Source organism: Notothenia coriiceps, unplaced genomic scaffold (genome assembly GCF_000735185.1).
Source record: "Notothenia coriiceps isolate Sejong01 unplaced genomic scaffold, NC01 NC01_scaffold00037244, whole genome shotgun sequence".
In the NCBI taxonomy this organism is placed as follows: Eukaryota; Metazoa; Chordata; class Actinopteri; order Perciformes; family Nototheniidae; genus Notothenia; species Notothenia coriiceps.
Window position 1 is genome coordinate 12,234,219 of NW_011369945.1, and position 16,911 is coordinate 12,251,129.

The 16,911-nt window shown below is 40.4% G+C and overlaps 1 protein-coding gene across 1 annotated transcript in view; it reads left to right on the forward strand.

The window, feature by feature from the left end:
- gcat (glycine C-acetyltransferase) overlaps positions 1-16,263 on the forward strand; it is a 20,527-nt gene extending 4,264 nt beyond the window's left edge. Inside the window, exon 5 of the mRNA XM_010794270.1 lies at positions 16,152-16,263. Within this exon, the coding sequence (XP_010792572.1) occupies positions 16,152-16,263 (112 nt within the window). The remainder of the gene's footprint in view (positions 1-16,151) is intronic.
- The last annotated feature ends 648 nt before the right edge of the window (positions 16,264-16,911 follow it).

Genomic DNA, 16,911 nt, shown 5'->3' on the forward strand with positions numbered 1-16,911 from the left:
CAGCTTGCTGCTCCACACAGAGAGAAGAGCAAAGAGGAGATAGTCTGTGTGAATTTCTTTAAATTGTGGATATGGGTAGATAGCCCCCATTGTTCTTTGACCTGTCAATCATCAAAACGGGGGTCATATTTCATTATGTGTTCATTTTTATCTGAAGTTGTACCCATGGATGTATAAAGAATAGTTCTACCGCAAAGTTATTCTCCGTGGGGACTTCCAGCAACAATCTTGATTCTGATTGACCAGAAGACTCGAAAAAACAATAGCAAAGATATTTTATTGAGAAGATGATCACTACGTGACAGAAGTTTTCAAAACCGTTTGTGATCTCCGGTACTTCCAGTCCAACGCCTACTGCATGCACAGCGTTAGAAAATTGGGCCTTCAAAATAAAAGTTTGACTTTTCCCAATTTCTTCACTCACACATCTGCGACCCACTCGAAATGGGTCCGTGGGTCGCGACCCACCAGTTGAGAACCACTGTGCTACAGTAAATGTCTGATCAGGTGTTTCCAATGTCACAATAGAATGATTTATTGATCCTAATCTATGTCTTAACAGAAATCCGAGGCAACCGGGGAGAAAAGACCCAGAGGGCGACCGAGGAAATGGGTGAGTCAATGGTTTTCGTAAGCTTGTGTCTACTGCTGGCATACTGGATACTGTATTATATAAATAAGGGGTTATGTATGTAGGAGAAAATGTCCTTCCTACAATTACTTTGAACTATGATTCAAACGCATTTTGTTCCCAGTTTAATGCATATAATATGCCGTTAATAACTGTGTAATATATACCTGGCTGCTAAATCCTAAGAACTATTACAGGATGTGTATTTTGAAAATTATGTAACTTTTAATTTTTTATTATATTTTGTATTATCATAACTTAGTACTTTTTTTTAATGCATGTTACATATGTAACATTCTGATATTTAGATGTTTTAGCTGTTTCTCAATGTTGTTGTCATCTTTGTTTTCTTCATGTAGCTTTAATACATTCAAAGGTTCCTCTCTGGTTGATGCCGGTGTCCGTGTTTTCGTGGATATCTCCAAAGTGTTTGTGTTATCAGTCAAAGAAAATGTTTACTCTCAGCGCCGGCACGCAGGAATACTTAAATAATTCCACTGACAGCTTGAAGGCCGCAGTGTTTATCAGCTCCAAAGTAACAGGCCTGATTGATAGTGCAGGAACAAGCAGCCGGCAGTTAGAAGTGCCACCAGGAAGGGCGAGGAGAGAGGCGGGGAACTTTCTCCTGCGTACAGCATGTCTGCATTATTACGGTCTTCAAAAGAGAAACAAATAAATGGAAGGAATAGTGTCTTCCAAGATTAAGCAAAAAGCATTTTTTGTTATTCTTCACTAACCAACTTCTGCTGGTTTACTGGCGCATGCTCTGGCTGAGACTTATCAGCTCCGAGCGGTGGCTTCAAAAGCAGTACGCTGCGTTCAAATGCATCGTAATCCCCAGCCTCTATCCTCAACAAGACATCTCTATAACAAATTATAACCTTACATGTAATGTGTTTTAATCTGCCTATATCCGTGTATATATAAAAATAATGACATTTATAAAGCAATTTATAAGGTCAAGTTTCAAACGATGCAATATTTAAAAGTAACACAATGTCTTTTTAAAAAAGATATCATAGCGTATTTTAGTTCTCATAGTTTTATTACGTTTTATTATTTTATAATGTATTATACCCACTGTTATAATTCATAATGTTGTGAATATAAGTCAATCTAAGGGATAATTTTTAGCCTTTTAAAAATATAATTAAATAACCACATTGAAAACATTGTAAAATTGACTGAGTTTTCTGTTTTCATTCATAATATTATTTTACAGCTATTGTAAATACGACTATCTGACTTGCATTCATGACAAAATCCAAGTGGTGAATTCAAGGTCAACAGAGATTTTTCTAATAACTATGATGTATTTGAGTTGGCCATAAAAAACTTTTCCTCACCTCACCTCAAAGTTCCTGTCCTCTGCCAAAGTTGTAAACATGGGATGTTTTCTCTTATCTAAAGTACATCGATACTACTCACCTCCTTGGTTTTAAAATGTGCAATGAAAATCTTGCCAGTCCTCAATAGGTGGAAAAAAACGCACTGCATTGAATGTATTACATTCTTTAAGTCAGTATAAAAGGTCAATGAAAAATGAAGCCCATTAAGCAAGTCATGGCAAGTATTTAAGTTCAAGTGGATTGAGAGCATCGTAAAGTGTTGGGAAATCAGTTTTAGTAGATATTTTAAAAAAAAAGGAGGTGTACAGCCTTGAGCATTGTGAATATCAGTAGATTTGAAAGTACTTCTATCAGGCCCGTATTGTGTTATGTGAGAGAACACAACACCAATACTTCAGTTTCTCAACCAGCTGCTGAACCCTTGGACTGAACTGATAAAGCAGTGGAGGTTTACTTCAGCTTTCTCTTTGTGGTGCTGCCTGCCGGTGCCTGCATGTCCCGGGTACACACACACACCAGTACACACACACCAACATCCACCCACACAGCGGCCTCCATTGCTTGACGTCAACTGCAGAGAGGCCGCAGTGCAAACTAGTCAGTTGTGTACTGTAGATAGCGTACCTTTGTGACTGCCGCGGGGCATGTGCTGACACCCCTTTGACAATCAAAGCCTCTGCCTCACAGCAGCCTTCTGCTATATATGGGCAAGGAAATGTTTAACTAGAACAGCAACCTTGCAGCAGGATCATTAGGGTCTCTTGCTGTTTTGTTATTGCTTAGTTAAAGGGGCCTCTGCTGTCACATGTTTACATGCTTTAATGTTCTGCAGCACCTCTTTTCGTCTGCTCTGATTGGTTAGCCAGCTGGATTTGTTATGATTGGTCAAACGCTTAGAGATGTCCCACCCCTTACCTATCACATACAATGTGTTGGAGCGCTAGCCAATAGAAGCGCGACTGTTACATAGTGATGTTACTATGTGTACGGAAGTAAACAAAGGAGTCCAATGGAGGCGTTTCGGGGGGAGGGGGGGTGTCCTCTTGAGGGAACGTAAGGGAGGGATTTTAGCCTTTGCAGACCATTTACATGCACACAAACTTATATAATACACTACAAGGAAGGGAAAACCCCAAAAAGCAAAATAGGGCCCCTTTTAAGGAGTTGAGTTGATTACCTTTAATTTTACAAAAGAGAAACTGATTTCTAGCTCAGGAACAGTAAAAAGAAATGCATTAATACGCATCAAAGCACATAAGACTGCATATATATAATATCATACAGACAAACAGGGACAAGAACACATTGATTGAGAGAGATGATTGACCCTGGACAGGTTCCCCATTAAAACTACTCATATCTTATATTCCTACAGCTAGCAGGAACTACTAGGACTGGTCAGACCCGACTTATGCGGACTGGTCCCTCATCGGTATGACTCGTTGCTCGTCCACTGTAGGGATGCAGGTCCTGCCCTCTGTGCAGGTGCTGAGATGGATAGGCAGCCCTCTGCCAAGCTGACCAGCTTCCTCTGCTCGTAAAAGCTCGAAAGGGGAGTCTCCGCTCTCCAGTAGTTTGCATTCATCAGTTGTACATAGCAGTTCCCCCTTTTCTGCTGCCAAATGGCGACTGTCATTGGATGTGTTGGTTCCTCTACAGGCAAGATAAACTCTTTGTCCCTGTGTTAAGCCGTGTTGCAGTACAGCTTTGGAATTTTTAACAACATAGGCTGCCTATAGGTAAAGCTTTCTTAGAAGGGAATATCACAGTAAAAGCTTGAACTTGAAGACTTCTGTGTTTAAACTGAATATCATTGGTTCTTTAAGGTTTTAACAGCCTGCTTTGGTTAAAGGTGCAATGTTTAGTTTTGTTCGGCATGTTCAAAGTCAACCTCATTTTCTGTTGGCGAAACGTTCGTGCCCTATCATTGCTGGAAATAGGACGCATACATGTCATGGAGTCACGTGAAAGATAAGATACAAGAGTGTACTCCATTCAAAAACATCCAGTTTGAGTTTTGGTAATTTTTATACCCCTAGCACTTTTGATCTTGAATCTGAGAAATATCAAAGTATCAAACGCCAGATGTAGTTGAGATTTTAATTGTCAGGTCAAAAAAGTGGTGATTGTCATACGTAGACCAAGAGAGGGTCATTCTGCTGCCATAAAAATGAGACTTAGAAACATTATATAATATTTTAACTAAGTATCCCTGATACACTTCATTGGTACTTGCAACATTTGGGCAATGCTAAACAGGAATTGTGCAATTTGTAAAGCAAAGCCATGAAATAAGAGAAAATATAATTCTGCTTCTCTATTTCTGCTTCCTTTATCATTGGTCAGCCAGTGAATGTTTTGAAGCCAAACCATTTCCCTGCCCTTGAGCTGTCTTGCTGCCTCCCATACAGCTGCCTCTTTGTGTTTGATTCTCCGCAGTCACATCCGAAGTTACTCACCGCCAGGACACACTCATACCCATCTCCCCTTTCTGTGCCCATGCAAACCCTTATTGGTGTTAAATGGAGTCTACTGTGAGACTAATAGCCTCCGCGTCAAATGTGCGGAAATGACTAAGTGAATGGGCAAGGGAGCACAAGTGCAATGGCATGAGTGTGTGTGTAAGGGGAGTTGATATAGTGTGAATGGGAGAGGTCTACTCCCACCTCACACAAGGCTCTGCTGCTCTTGGCTTCGGGTCAAACACAGAGGGCAGGTGCCAGGCAATGGAATCGGAGCTCGGAGGAGAAGAAAAGTAAGGAAGTCTGGCAGAGGTGATGAGCAGCATGATTAGGAGTTTGTCCAGCAGCTTTGAGGAAGTGGCGAGGCCTGGAAGGTCCTCAGAAACAAGCAGCCTGTGAAAACGTCTCTCCTTTGAATGCATGCATGTGTGAGGCAGGGGTAATTGTCCAATTGTGTCCGACATTAAAACGCTTTTTATAGCATTGGCAAGCCTCACAAAAAAAACGTATGGAACTTGGCCTCCAGGGTCTCTGGGCAACAGATTCACCCGGAAAGTTGGTGTCCAGAGTGAATCAGGGGCCGAATCAGGGCTGTGGTGTCTAACAAGTATTCACATTTATACAAAATTCATGAAAAAGCTCATTCTTGACCTTTTTAAACGTTTGTCCAAATAATCTTAACTCAAGGTCATCAAACTTATTTTTGCGTGCACCCCAAACTAGTATTGTGTTATTTTATTAATCACATTATTTATTATTGATAGAATAACTGGCTTTAAAGAGTCGTGCAGTGATGAGTCTTAAAACACAGAAAACACAATTTTACCGCTTCCAGTCGTATTGAAATCAACAATGTTTTGAACGTGTATTTGGTTACAAGCCTGAAATAAGATCTGGTTAACACGAGCTGAAAAGATTTACACGTTTTGTTCTACAACATAAAATACGTCATGTCCGAAGCCTCTATGTGTAAAAAAAAATACGGCGGTTGCTAATAAGCAACCAAATGAAACTACTAAACGTCATCATGCTGGCTTTCTCTTAGCGACTGTGATGCGTGGCAATGCGACTGTGGTGCACATTGTTTATAGCCTAACGATAGTTTTTTATTTCTATTTACTCATCTTATATCACTAAGTGGTGTCAATATGTTGAGATGATCCTGCTGAACAAAATGTGTATCATGAATATGTGTGGGCCCTTGCGATGCTCATTTCAGGGCTGGCCTCCAAAAATACGTCATCACTGCACCACTCTATACCTCAAGCTCTATATCTGATATTGTCTTATGTTCCCGTGCGATCCTCAGATTCTTCTCTTCTTGTTGTTCCAAGATCTAGAGCTTTTAGTTCCTCTAGGCTTACCTGAAGAGCCGGGCAGAAAACACTATCTCCTGTAAAACGTTTCTCCTTTTAAATTGGCTTTTCTTAAATGTGCTAATTACAGTGCAGTTAGCAAAGTGGACAGGACGTTCTTCCATGTTTTACAAATGACTAATTTTTGTGTGTTTGACTGGATGAGGTGCATTTAGTTATTTTTAGATTGGTTCTGCCACATCGTTCTCCTTCCCCAGGCTATTTGTAAGAGAGAAAAAAGAAAGACCACAGAGAGACACAGAAAGGAGTTGGGGGTGGGCAGCAGCTTTCCCTCATTCCCTACATTCTCAACCCCCCACCTTCCTCCAGCCTGGGCTGCTGCCTGGCTGAAGGGATGGATTCCAGCCACTAGAGGCCTTTGTTCAGACAGGGACTCTACAAACATCAGGAGTTCTCCGGGACCTTAGCGGATTTCCACAGGTCACCTATGTCTCCCTCTCATAACTCCCACCCTTTTTGTTCCTGCTGCAGACTCTGGAAGAGTGTAATCATTTCACTTTTTGCTACAACATCGTGGCCGTGAGCTGCAACACAGATTAGGAAGCAGTGGAGTTAAAGAACGCTACATGTAGATCAACATCGGGGTACTCGATGGTCCTAATATACCAGTTAGTACTCAACATTATTGTACAGTTCCCTTTTTTATTGGTTATTTGCCTTAACAAAATAGTGATCAGAGCTTTCTTTACAACAATCAACATTGATGCATCATTTTAACTTTAGGAATAAACAGGAAACCTTGGGGAGTTAGCATGTGCATGTGCATGGACAACCAACATGTTTCTCCAAATGCATCTTGCTACCTTTAAAACATATAGCAAATTATGTTGGGAAAAACATTCAGAAGTAATTACATTGACCTTTTTACCTGTTTCTGGGCTCATTCAGGATTACCCTTAGTGGAATGTTAGGCCATCTCTATTATCAATTTCACACTTATATGGTAGACACACACAAACATTTTCATCCAAAACGAAAGAATACTACTAAAAGCAGCAAATCTAAAACTAAGCTTCTGCAGGTACATAGTAATGAAACCTGTTTAGAAAACCTTAAGATCTCCATGTTGTAGCAGTCAGAGAAGGAGAGTTACTCAGAGTACCCCACGTTCACTGTTTGTTTTACACAGGAAGTTACATGGCTGTCCTGTGGTGTCCTGGCTGTTTGTGTAGCGATAACTTGGATTTTTCCCTCTTCCTTTTAACAATGCCCTTCTTTCAAATTCCTTAAATAGATACGGACATTTATGTCATTAGAGTATTTCTGCTACCACTATTAAGAGGCAGGAAGTGAGCTGTTGCAGGCCCGACAGGTTAATTCATAACATCTGCAACGCTCTGTTAAAACAAGGCAGAGCTGAGTGCCATGCATAGAGTCCTTCCTGTTTCAAAGCAGCCACGCATGCAGGCTGGGAAACAGCTACATGCATTTGCATCAAATGGTTCCAAGGCAATTCTGCTCCAAAACATAGTATACGCTAAACCAAAAACAAATCTTTCATTCTGTAAATGCAAACAAAAGCAATGAAATACTTGTCTAAGTCTAAGCAGACGTATTGCATTTCTACTTGTCTTCCTTTTTGCGTTGAGATACTCTGGGAACAGATTTCACTTCAAACAGCAGAGGCTCCTAAATGGAGCCGATCCAATTTGTCTGCGCCTTTCTTTCCTTCCAGAGCACCCCCCAAAACCCTACCAACAAAAGCCTGCTTGTCTGCTAGGAATTTTCCACATTCCTTGCAACGACAGACATTTTTCTCTTGTACAAAGGGCCCTTCGGCAAATTCCCCCTAATCGCTGGATTTAGTTGGACCCTGATAGGTGCAATTCATAACTGGTGAGGCATCGGCTAGGACAGGAGGCAATCCTACTTCGCTTTGTTTACATCACTTCATAAGGCATCAAAACATATAGCTTAATCCATGATAATGATGATTTTTCAGGAGGGAGCGCTACTGTATGTACTTAGGTGTAATTTTTGTAATTTTAAGGTTGGTCTTGAACCTTTCTGTGCTTTCTGGGGTTAAGCTGTAAGTGAGACTCCACGTAACCTTTTAAATACAGCACTATTATTATTATTAGAGGAAGACCTACATGTTGAGACGAGTTGGAGTGCCTGATCGAGAGACACTGGGACAATTACAAGCTGTAGTAGACTCTCGCACCGAAGAGACAAATGCAAGAGACTGTCAACATTTCATATTCTTTTATTCTTTCTAGAACTCAGAGCCTTAATCTGCTTTACCGTTCATGTGCGGAAGTCTCACAAGGTCAAGTTCAAGGCCTAGCAAAGTTTTTTTTTAATAAGAAACAAAGAACAAGAGAGGGAGAGAATGGGATAAATTGTGAAATAGAGATAAGGGAGTGTGTGTACGGATAGAAACTGTAGGTTTGGCCAAAGGGAAAGGTTTTTTTCTTTTTCCTGACTGCAATTTTTCTAAGATGTGAAATAGTTAAAAGGTCACCTGTTGATATATTTACAAAATGTAATGCCAATTAATTCTATAATTGTTGAAATCAAATCGTCAGATTCTTGGACTGACAATGGTGGAAAGTAACAAAAAGCTCCTTTTTTTTGTAAAAAAACACCAAAATGGCTTATCTTTCAATGTTAAATAAATCAAAGAGTCTTTTGTGTATATGTTTTTGTTTTAAAAATGTAATGAATCATACTTATCAACTTTAAAAAGGTGTAATTATTCCAGAGGAACACTGAATCCTCTGCAATTAATTGACTAATTTCCCTAAAAGTTCCTCAAACCGAGGCTTCCCTTCAGCAGTTTGTGAATTCCAAAGTGTTGTACAAAACAAGTCCAATGTTTACCTACCTAAGTGCTCTATTAGGCAAAGTTACATTTTAACAATTGAAATGGTGAGAATTCCAGGTTTTACCAGCCTCATAATCTACACGGCATTTCATCCGAAGCGTATCTCACGCCGGACTCTTCATCCGTGCAGACTTGTGTTTGTGGAGGGAAGGTTGGTCAAATGATCCATTTAGCTTCAAAGGAGGTCCAAAGGTTAGCAGGACCAGTAACGGTTAACCAGAGCAAACAGCGGCGCCCTTTCTTATGGGATAATTAACACTGCTAGGACGGCAAAGAATGAACACAGTACAAGCAATCACATGTTAAAACACAGAAGTAGCGCACAAACATAACATACACATTTGAAAAACAGAACCCAAAGCAATGATGAGGCTGGCGTAGCACATGTAACTTCATATATTTGAGACTCAAAGCTTGCCATTAAAGTTGAGATCTGATCAGATTTTTTGATTCCAACTTCGTGGCCCTATCGCTGTTTCACGTGGCAAGTTTTGCCGTATTCTCTTTAATTCAATCGGTAGAGCTTCTGGTCAATGTGCTGGATCAGACAGAAAAGTCTCTTGAGCAGTCAACAATTGAAGGTGCTTGTGAAAATATCTATACCACAACTTACTGGAAGACGTGACTGAAGGATTTCTATGTCTAGTTGGAGAACCAGTAAAGTTTCTGACCCCAGAAAGGGATGCGGACAGCTACCGTGGTGCTGGAGAGAGAGCAGGCTGAATGGCCCTCCTCTCCACAAGCTGGGGCTTTTGTGAATGGTGGCCTGTACACGGTGCTCAGCAGAGCGGAGGCATTTCTCTCTTTGATCAGAGGAAGACTTCTGGAAAGAGGCTGCTGGGTGGTTCTCGAGCTAAGAGCCTGGAGCGCCGCATTCTTGGAGTAGCGGAGGGATTGGGTTTCAGCTGAGTGGGGTCCCCACCATAGGGCTCCTAGTTTTAGTCATACTTACCTAGCGTACCTGGGAATGGTTGAAGCTGCCCTTGCTGCCCTCATGCAATGCTTAAAACCCCCACCCCAAAAAAAACACTTGTAGGGCAGGGCAGCTTGGTCGACAAGTGATTCATAGTGTTAGGCCCTGGCAACATCAAAGAGCTGCCACAGCCTGTGAAAGACAATGCTACCATTTCTCCTTTGTGGGATCGAGGGGGCTGGTTTGGGGGCAGTGGGGGCGAGAGGAGCTACTCGCAGGAGTGGCTTCTGTACTCGAAGGGATTGGATTTCACTGATGGTTATTTTGGAATACTTTGTCCCAGATGCTCTGCAACAGCACTTGTACATTTTACTGTAAGACTGTAAACAAAGAGGACCCTTCATCCTTTGTGTTTATGGTCAGTAACTACATTAAGTTGTGTACCTGCTACTTTAATTGATATGTAAGTATTGATATAAATCCTTAAATACTTATTTTTTTAGGATGTGCTCTCTGGGCTGCAGTCAGGTTGTAATTAACATTTCTTTTTTGTTATATCACATAATTCTTCAAGCAAGAATTGTTTAGTTTTTTCCAACCAGCAATGCTTTATTGACCATGGTATTCATAATTTAGAGAATTATTATTATTTTTTTTTTTTAATGACCAGAGAAAATACATAATTACACACAACAACAGACGTTTCAAGGCTGGCGTTACCATATTAACAGGGGTCCCTCCAAATAAAATACGTTCAATGGTTACCCACCTGTCTCTGGTTTAGATGCATGCCCACGTCATGCTAATCATATGCAGTTCGGGCTGAAAATCATGCAGTTTTTTCATGCGAATAAATGTGGTATTTTCGCCTATTTAGAAGACGTTTTTTATACTTTTACTTTGAATATGTTTATATGAACATTAATACTAGGGTCTTTTTTTAGGCTCATCTCAGCCAAGGCTCCAAACAAGCTGTGGCGATACCAAATGATGATGTAATCACTGCAGACAGCTGATTAGTCACGTGCATCATCTTTTTATCACTCAACCCACATTTAAAACCAATAGCAGCCGGCAAAACTACTCCGTACACTACGCCTTAGAATGGAGGATTGGCAAGCGTTCCTTCTGTTGGTCCCCGTTCAAATGATTCTCCCCTTTTTACAACGGCTTAACAGACTATTTCCAGTACAGTACAGAAGCAGAACATCTGATTGGAGTGTGAAGTATTAAAGGGGAACGGAACAGGTGGAGTACTTGGTTGGGAAAATTGGTCAGGCACCCAACTGCCCAAAGCTGTTCAGAACGCTTGCATCCTCCTCTTTGTGTGCATTAGTTTCCAAATTCTCCCTGCTGCATTCCTCATGCACGACCCATCCGGTGTCCGGACTCCATTACTGCCATTGAGCCTATGGAAATTCCAGTCAAAGCTGGCACAGAAAACACCAGCTGTTTGAACTGATCCCTGGTGGGTGTGTGGGGTTAGGGACATGTTACCCCCGTCTTAGGGCCAGCAGCTGTGCGGTCTTACGAGCTCCAACGACTCAACGTTTCCTTTTTACATTCTCCGAGCTAATGGAGTGCTCAGCTGTTCAGCTCTTGTCCAGATCTACTTCCTGTGCAGTTGTGTGAGATGATTGGTCAGCATGAAAAGCCTTATCTACAAGTTGTTTGAGGGCCTACAAGACTTAAACAAGCAAATGTGGTGGAGGAACTATTAAAACTTGTTGTAGCAAATTATTATTCCATTTGGGTATGTTGGGGTTTTCTCACCTGTGGCCATTTATCATTTCGTGAATCACGTATATGCCAAAGTGGTGAAGAAGTTGTAGTGGAGGATGTGTCTTGTATTCTTGCTCTGTGTGCTTGCTTAGATTCCTGTGGTGTGCTGCTGCTTCTGTTTGGCCCTTTGCCTATAATCATTAAACTGTTTAATAACTCTATTACTGAACAGGCTGAGGGGAGGTTCAAATCCCTCTGTGTATGTGGCCTCAAAACTCTTTTGATTACCAATGGAATTATGGTCGATAACACATTGACAATAATATCAAAAATGTCAATGATCAGCACTCTGCGTAGTAAAGTCACAGCAGAAGTCTCTCTATCAGTGCTATGTGGCAAGGGGGAGGTTATTGCAGCAAGCTTCCTATGAATATGGCCATTTAGAAAAGGCAGTATTAGAAAATGGTCAACATGGGCCCTACTGTAAATACCATTTGTATTAACCGTAGAGATACTTGAACACATTGGTATAATCCAGGTTGCTAATCCTTTATGATATCTGTTATATTTACAGATGTCTTAAAGACAAGGTATTAAAAAGGTCTGATGTGAATGTATTAATTGTGCTGTCAGATTTGAGGCAATCGTCAATTAACTCTACTCTTGAATTATCAATCACTGCATTATGTCGTTATTGTAGAGTTAAAATACAGGGCCAAGACACAATGTGCATCCTACATTATCCCGGTTTAATTCTGTTTTTACCTTTTCATTTCCAGTGGAGTCATTTTTCCTTCTGCCTAGCAACCATGTGACATTTTTGTGAAATGACAGCTATGAACATTGTATTCTTGTTAATGATATTAAAGTTGAGAAACAACACTTGCCTCTCTTCTACTCTCTTTCAGCCACAGCAAGTCGTCCAGAAAAAGCTTGCTCAGGTAAGATACTCATTTATTTACCCTCACACACACCTGCACACACACTTTATTCCACTAAATGTCATTCTGTAAATCAAAACATTGCTTGTTTACTTTTAATTGACAAATGTTAGCTTAATTTAGGCTACATGCACAAATACTGGACACTGCTTGCTCATAGTCTTTCGGAGTTTGGGTAAATTGAGCTAGTGATTAAATGGCATGATTGTACAATACAATTTATGGCCTAACCATTAGAAGCAATTGGGGTTGAGCAATTGACCATGGACAGTTTGGAGGAGATGGGGGTCGGACCTTCATCCCAGAAACTAATGGACAACTTCCTCTACCTCCTTAGCCACAGGAACCTCCTACAAATGGCCCAAACTATTGCAAGGAATGATCAAAAACATGAAAATGTCTCCTTGTTTGTCCGGGGTTAAGAGTATTCCACATGGTGAAGTTATGCAACACATTCACCTTCCCTTAAACTCCTTCCTAGTGCTAATAACAACTCCAAGCTACATCCAAATTTGGTTTTGATGGTTTGTAGGTCTCATATTTTTCGTTATATTGTGTGTACTCGTTTTCCTATCAATGGAAGTGATGGAAAAATGGTTCTTGTCGAGTGCCTCAAAGGCTGACAACATCTGTATAGTTGCTGCAAAATTAACTCATCCTGTTGCTAAAGCTAACGTGTTTTGAGCTGGATGAGAACTATGGAAAAAGTCACATCCCTAAATATAGGAGTGGCATTTGCAAGACCTGAGATTTTTTCTCTTGGAGAGAAAGTTAACTACACTTCCTCCGTGTCTGACTATTAATAGGTAGCAGTTAATTGGATGCCGTTTTGTGTTGCTGGTGAGAGCATGTACATCAGAGGGGGAATGAAAGCAGAATGGTAATAAGTGAGTGCAACATGACACAGGACCCCAACCCCCAGCATTCCCTCACACTCCAGGAATCCACCAGCCTCCCTCTGTTCACTGGTGCGGGCCACTTCTTGGTGTGAATGCATAACTCCGCTCTGATTTGTGGCTGTGTGGGAACAGGACTGAGGTAGTTGGGAGGCGCTGTGAGGCCCTGGGAGCTGCAAACCATAAAAATGTAATTTAGCTCTCCCACTTTGATAGGCTGCTTTATCTCAGCCCCACCACCGCTTGCCTGTACAAAACCTCAAACCCCTTTCATTCCAGTGCTCGGGGTGGGGTGGATACACGACCCAACAGAAAGTTACAGCATGCACATGGCATAGTTTCCCATTCAAGTTTCAGCTCCTGCTACCAACCAGGACTTCTATCTTTACATGTTCCTATACGTCCTTTTTTAGTTAAAATAACACAGTGTTCGGAATAAGGCTAGTAAACAGTGTGAATGACATGGGTGGGCTCTTGAAGAATCTGTGCCAGCGTTGGCCCTATCTGCACCAACCAGTTGTAGAAACAAACTTTATTTACTTATTTCCTCTTCATGGGTTTGTTTAGTTGAGAACCAGGGTGTAGTTGAAGGGTTAAAACCAGGATCTCCCTATAGTGGCTTACGTCTTAAGAACAACTAAATTAAATCTTTACAGCAGTTACCCCAAACCTTCAACATCATAAGGTTATGGCGTACTTAAAGACAGCTATGGCATGTGACAGTTATGGGAAACTCATAACTGCTGCTCAATTAATCGTATTTTAATCGCAATTACGATTATGGCTTGCAACGATTACGAAAACAACGTAATCGAAATAAAACGATTATTTTTTTATTATTTTTTTGTATTGGTTTTTCAGTTGAATTATACTTAAAGTTCAGGGTAATCAACTGTTAAAAGCATACTGTTCAAAAAAAAATTCTCAAATAAATTGATGTTTTCAAAGTAAATGGATAATCGTTTTTAATAATCGTGATATCAATTATTGACCCAAATAATCGAGATTATGATTTTTGCCGTAATCAAGCAGCCCTAGAAGAGGGTTAAAGTCAATCAGTGGAAATCCAGAAAAACTGTTGACGCTCAATTTCAAAATGCATACACAGTCAATGGAAAGATTAAAAAAGAGGCAAACAGATGCCGATTAGCTCTAGGCTTAACAAGTTATGGAAAGTTGTTTGAGTCTACTTCATTATTCAACAAAGACATGAGGAAATTCAAATAAGAGAAACACCTTAGGAGTACTGTAAGGTGAAGAGCGAACTGGAGACTCTACAAAGGCATTACTTGGAAGTGATAGACAGAGCCAAGAAAGTGTTGCTAACTTTCCGTCAAATAGCAAGAGACTGCTTTCCCTTCTCTACCGATTAGTAGGTGTGTGGCGCTTTCAAAGTTAATGATATTTGGTAAATACTTTTTCGTATGTACCGTACAAACACTATGAATGCCTTTTTGAAAAAGGGTTGTCCGAAAGGGATATAAACAACTACGGACACTTTTGTTCAGGCATGGTCAGACGACTTGTCCCACCAAACCGTCAGAACGTCCCTTAAACCCAACCAAGCCTTGATCCTGAAGTGGATGTTTTTGTAAAATTAAACGCTTTAACGGAATAGTTTGGCAGTAAACACCATCACTAGGATGTTTAAATTACAGGCTACCCATAGTTATCTTTTCCTGTGTGTGAAATGGTGTAGGTGTCGGCAGGGGGGAATATAATTGCAACTTATTTTTTTCTCCCCCACCCTTGCTACCACCACCTTTTTTTTCCCTGTGCTCCCATTTGCCCTTGTTACACATGGTAGCATTTAGCGGCCCTTTAAAGACTGAAGTGTGTGAGCACTAATGAATGGAGGTGGTGTTGCACCGCCGCAGCCTAGGAAAGGAAGAGGGTTATAAATTGTGTCAGTTAGCCTCCCTGAATAAAATGAGGCCATGTGGAAAATGAAATGCATTTCTTCTTAAGAGGGAGGAGGTGTTTCCTCTCCCCTCCCCAGTTGTGACAGTGGTCATCATGCACTTTAGAAAACTAAGCAGCACTTGTTCTGGGTTATTTAGGGTTAGGGAGCCATGGTTGCTGTACTGAGTCCATTTACTATTGCAGATGGTTGGTGTCCAATCATGCACATGGTCATTTCCTGCCAGATGAACCATTCACTTTGAGACTAAGATGAATTTAGCTACTTCATTAACCATATGAAGTGCCTGAACTGCTCTGGTTGTGGTCCTCCTCTTTTTTTGTATCTACCATGGGTGTTGCCTGGACGTAGGCATTAGGTTTTGGGTTGTCCCTCCTTCAGTCCGAGGTACTGCAGTATTTTAAGCTTGCCCTGAGGGAATTTCTTCAAATTTTGCTCAAGCCTCCACTTTAATTGTTTTGATTTCTTTTATTAGTACATTTATTGAACATGTCAGAATTAGTTTTTCTTTTTTTATAATAATAATTATAACAAAGAGGCAAAAACTAAACGTTCTAGTTACAAACAAATTAAAATAAATACATTCTCAAATAGTCTCTGTCATGTTCAACAAGGGCAAGAAGAAGCTTTAAAAAACTTTTCTGGTCCTACCCCCGTACATTTTTCTTTAAAATGAAAGATTAGATTTGTTTTTACAAAACAACCAACAAATAAAGAACTTTTAAAATGACAAGAAAGAACAAGTGGGTTCACAGGTCCTGCTCATAACCATTACTGATTTGGTTTCTAAATAATAGTTTTAGTTTAGATAAACTTGTACAATATTTCAGCTCATCATTACTGTTATTCCTCAGGTCAACACCTTTTGTTGTGATGCACTGAAGTTTGATTGATGCATTTTATTTTTAAAGATCAATGGTAAAGGTCACTGTCACTTCACATCCGTCCCTATCACGTCCACCTATGTATTTGTAGGAAGGTTTGGAGCACTGTTATTAATGTGGTCGACAAATGGTTGCAAAATCTTCTCGAATTTTTCTGGAATGATTTTGAGTTGTGTCTGTCAGAGGTGTAGAGGGTAAATTACATGGACTACCTTGTTTCTATTTACAGGAAGAAGAGGAAGAAGAAGAAGAAGAAGATGAAGAGGCTGGAGATTCCCCACAAGAGGACTAAGCTACCACACCATGAAATCTCTACCTCATTCAGCTGTCAGGTCTTTTAAAGGGAAAAGACTGCCTTTACCACTTGTTTTTGACCTTTTCCACATTATTTTACTTGTTTTAATTTCAGTTAGAGAATTTCCATCTTTGCTCAGCCATCAAACAGGCAGATATGTTCAGTTATATCTGCCTCTTTAGCTCCCTTGATACATATTGACATAGACCTTGAAAAAAGAAACAGAACAGATAACTGGCTTGACAGATAAAACGAAGCAAAACAATCTGCTTCATACATTCTGCTTGTTTAAAAGATAGAATCAAGAAAAGACATACATGTCATCACACTTACACTCCTCAATGAGAATACACTAAAAAAGAACGGATACAATAATATTAATAATAGAGTGATAGCATTAGGTGGTGCATCATAAGGCCACTGCATCTCTCAGACTGATACACACACTCTCTCACACACCCTGACATTGTTGACTGATTCTCCAGACGTTGATTGCAGAAAAAAGAGGCTGGTTTCATCATACAGACATTGAGAACAACTTTCTGCTGTTCCAATATATATCATCCATACTAGTGTTGGACCACGCAACACAGGGAGACACAAAGCTCTGTGTAGGTCCTATTGGTATTCATAAGTAATTGGGCACATCAAATCCCAAACCGCTCACTTGAAATATGAGCAGGGTTGAAAACTA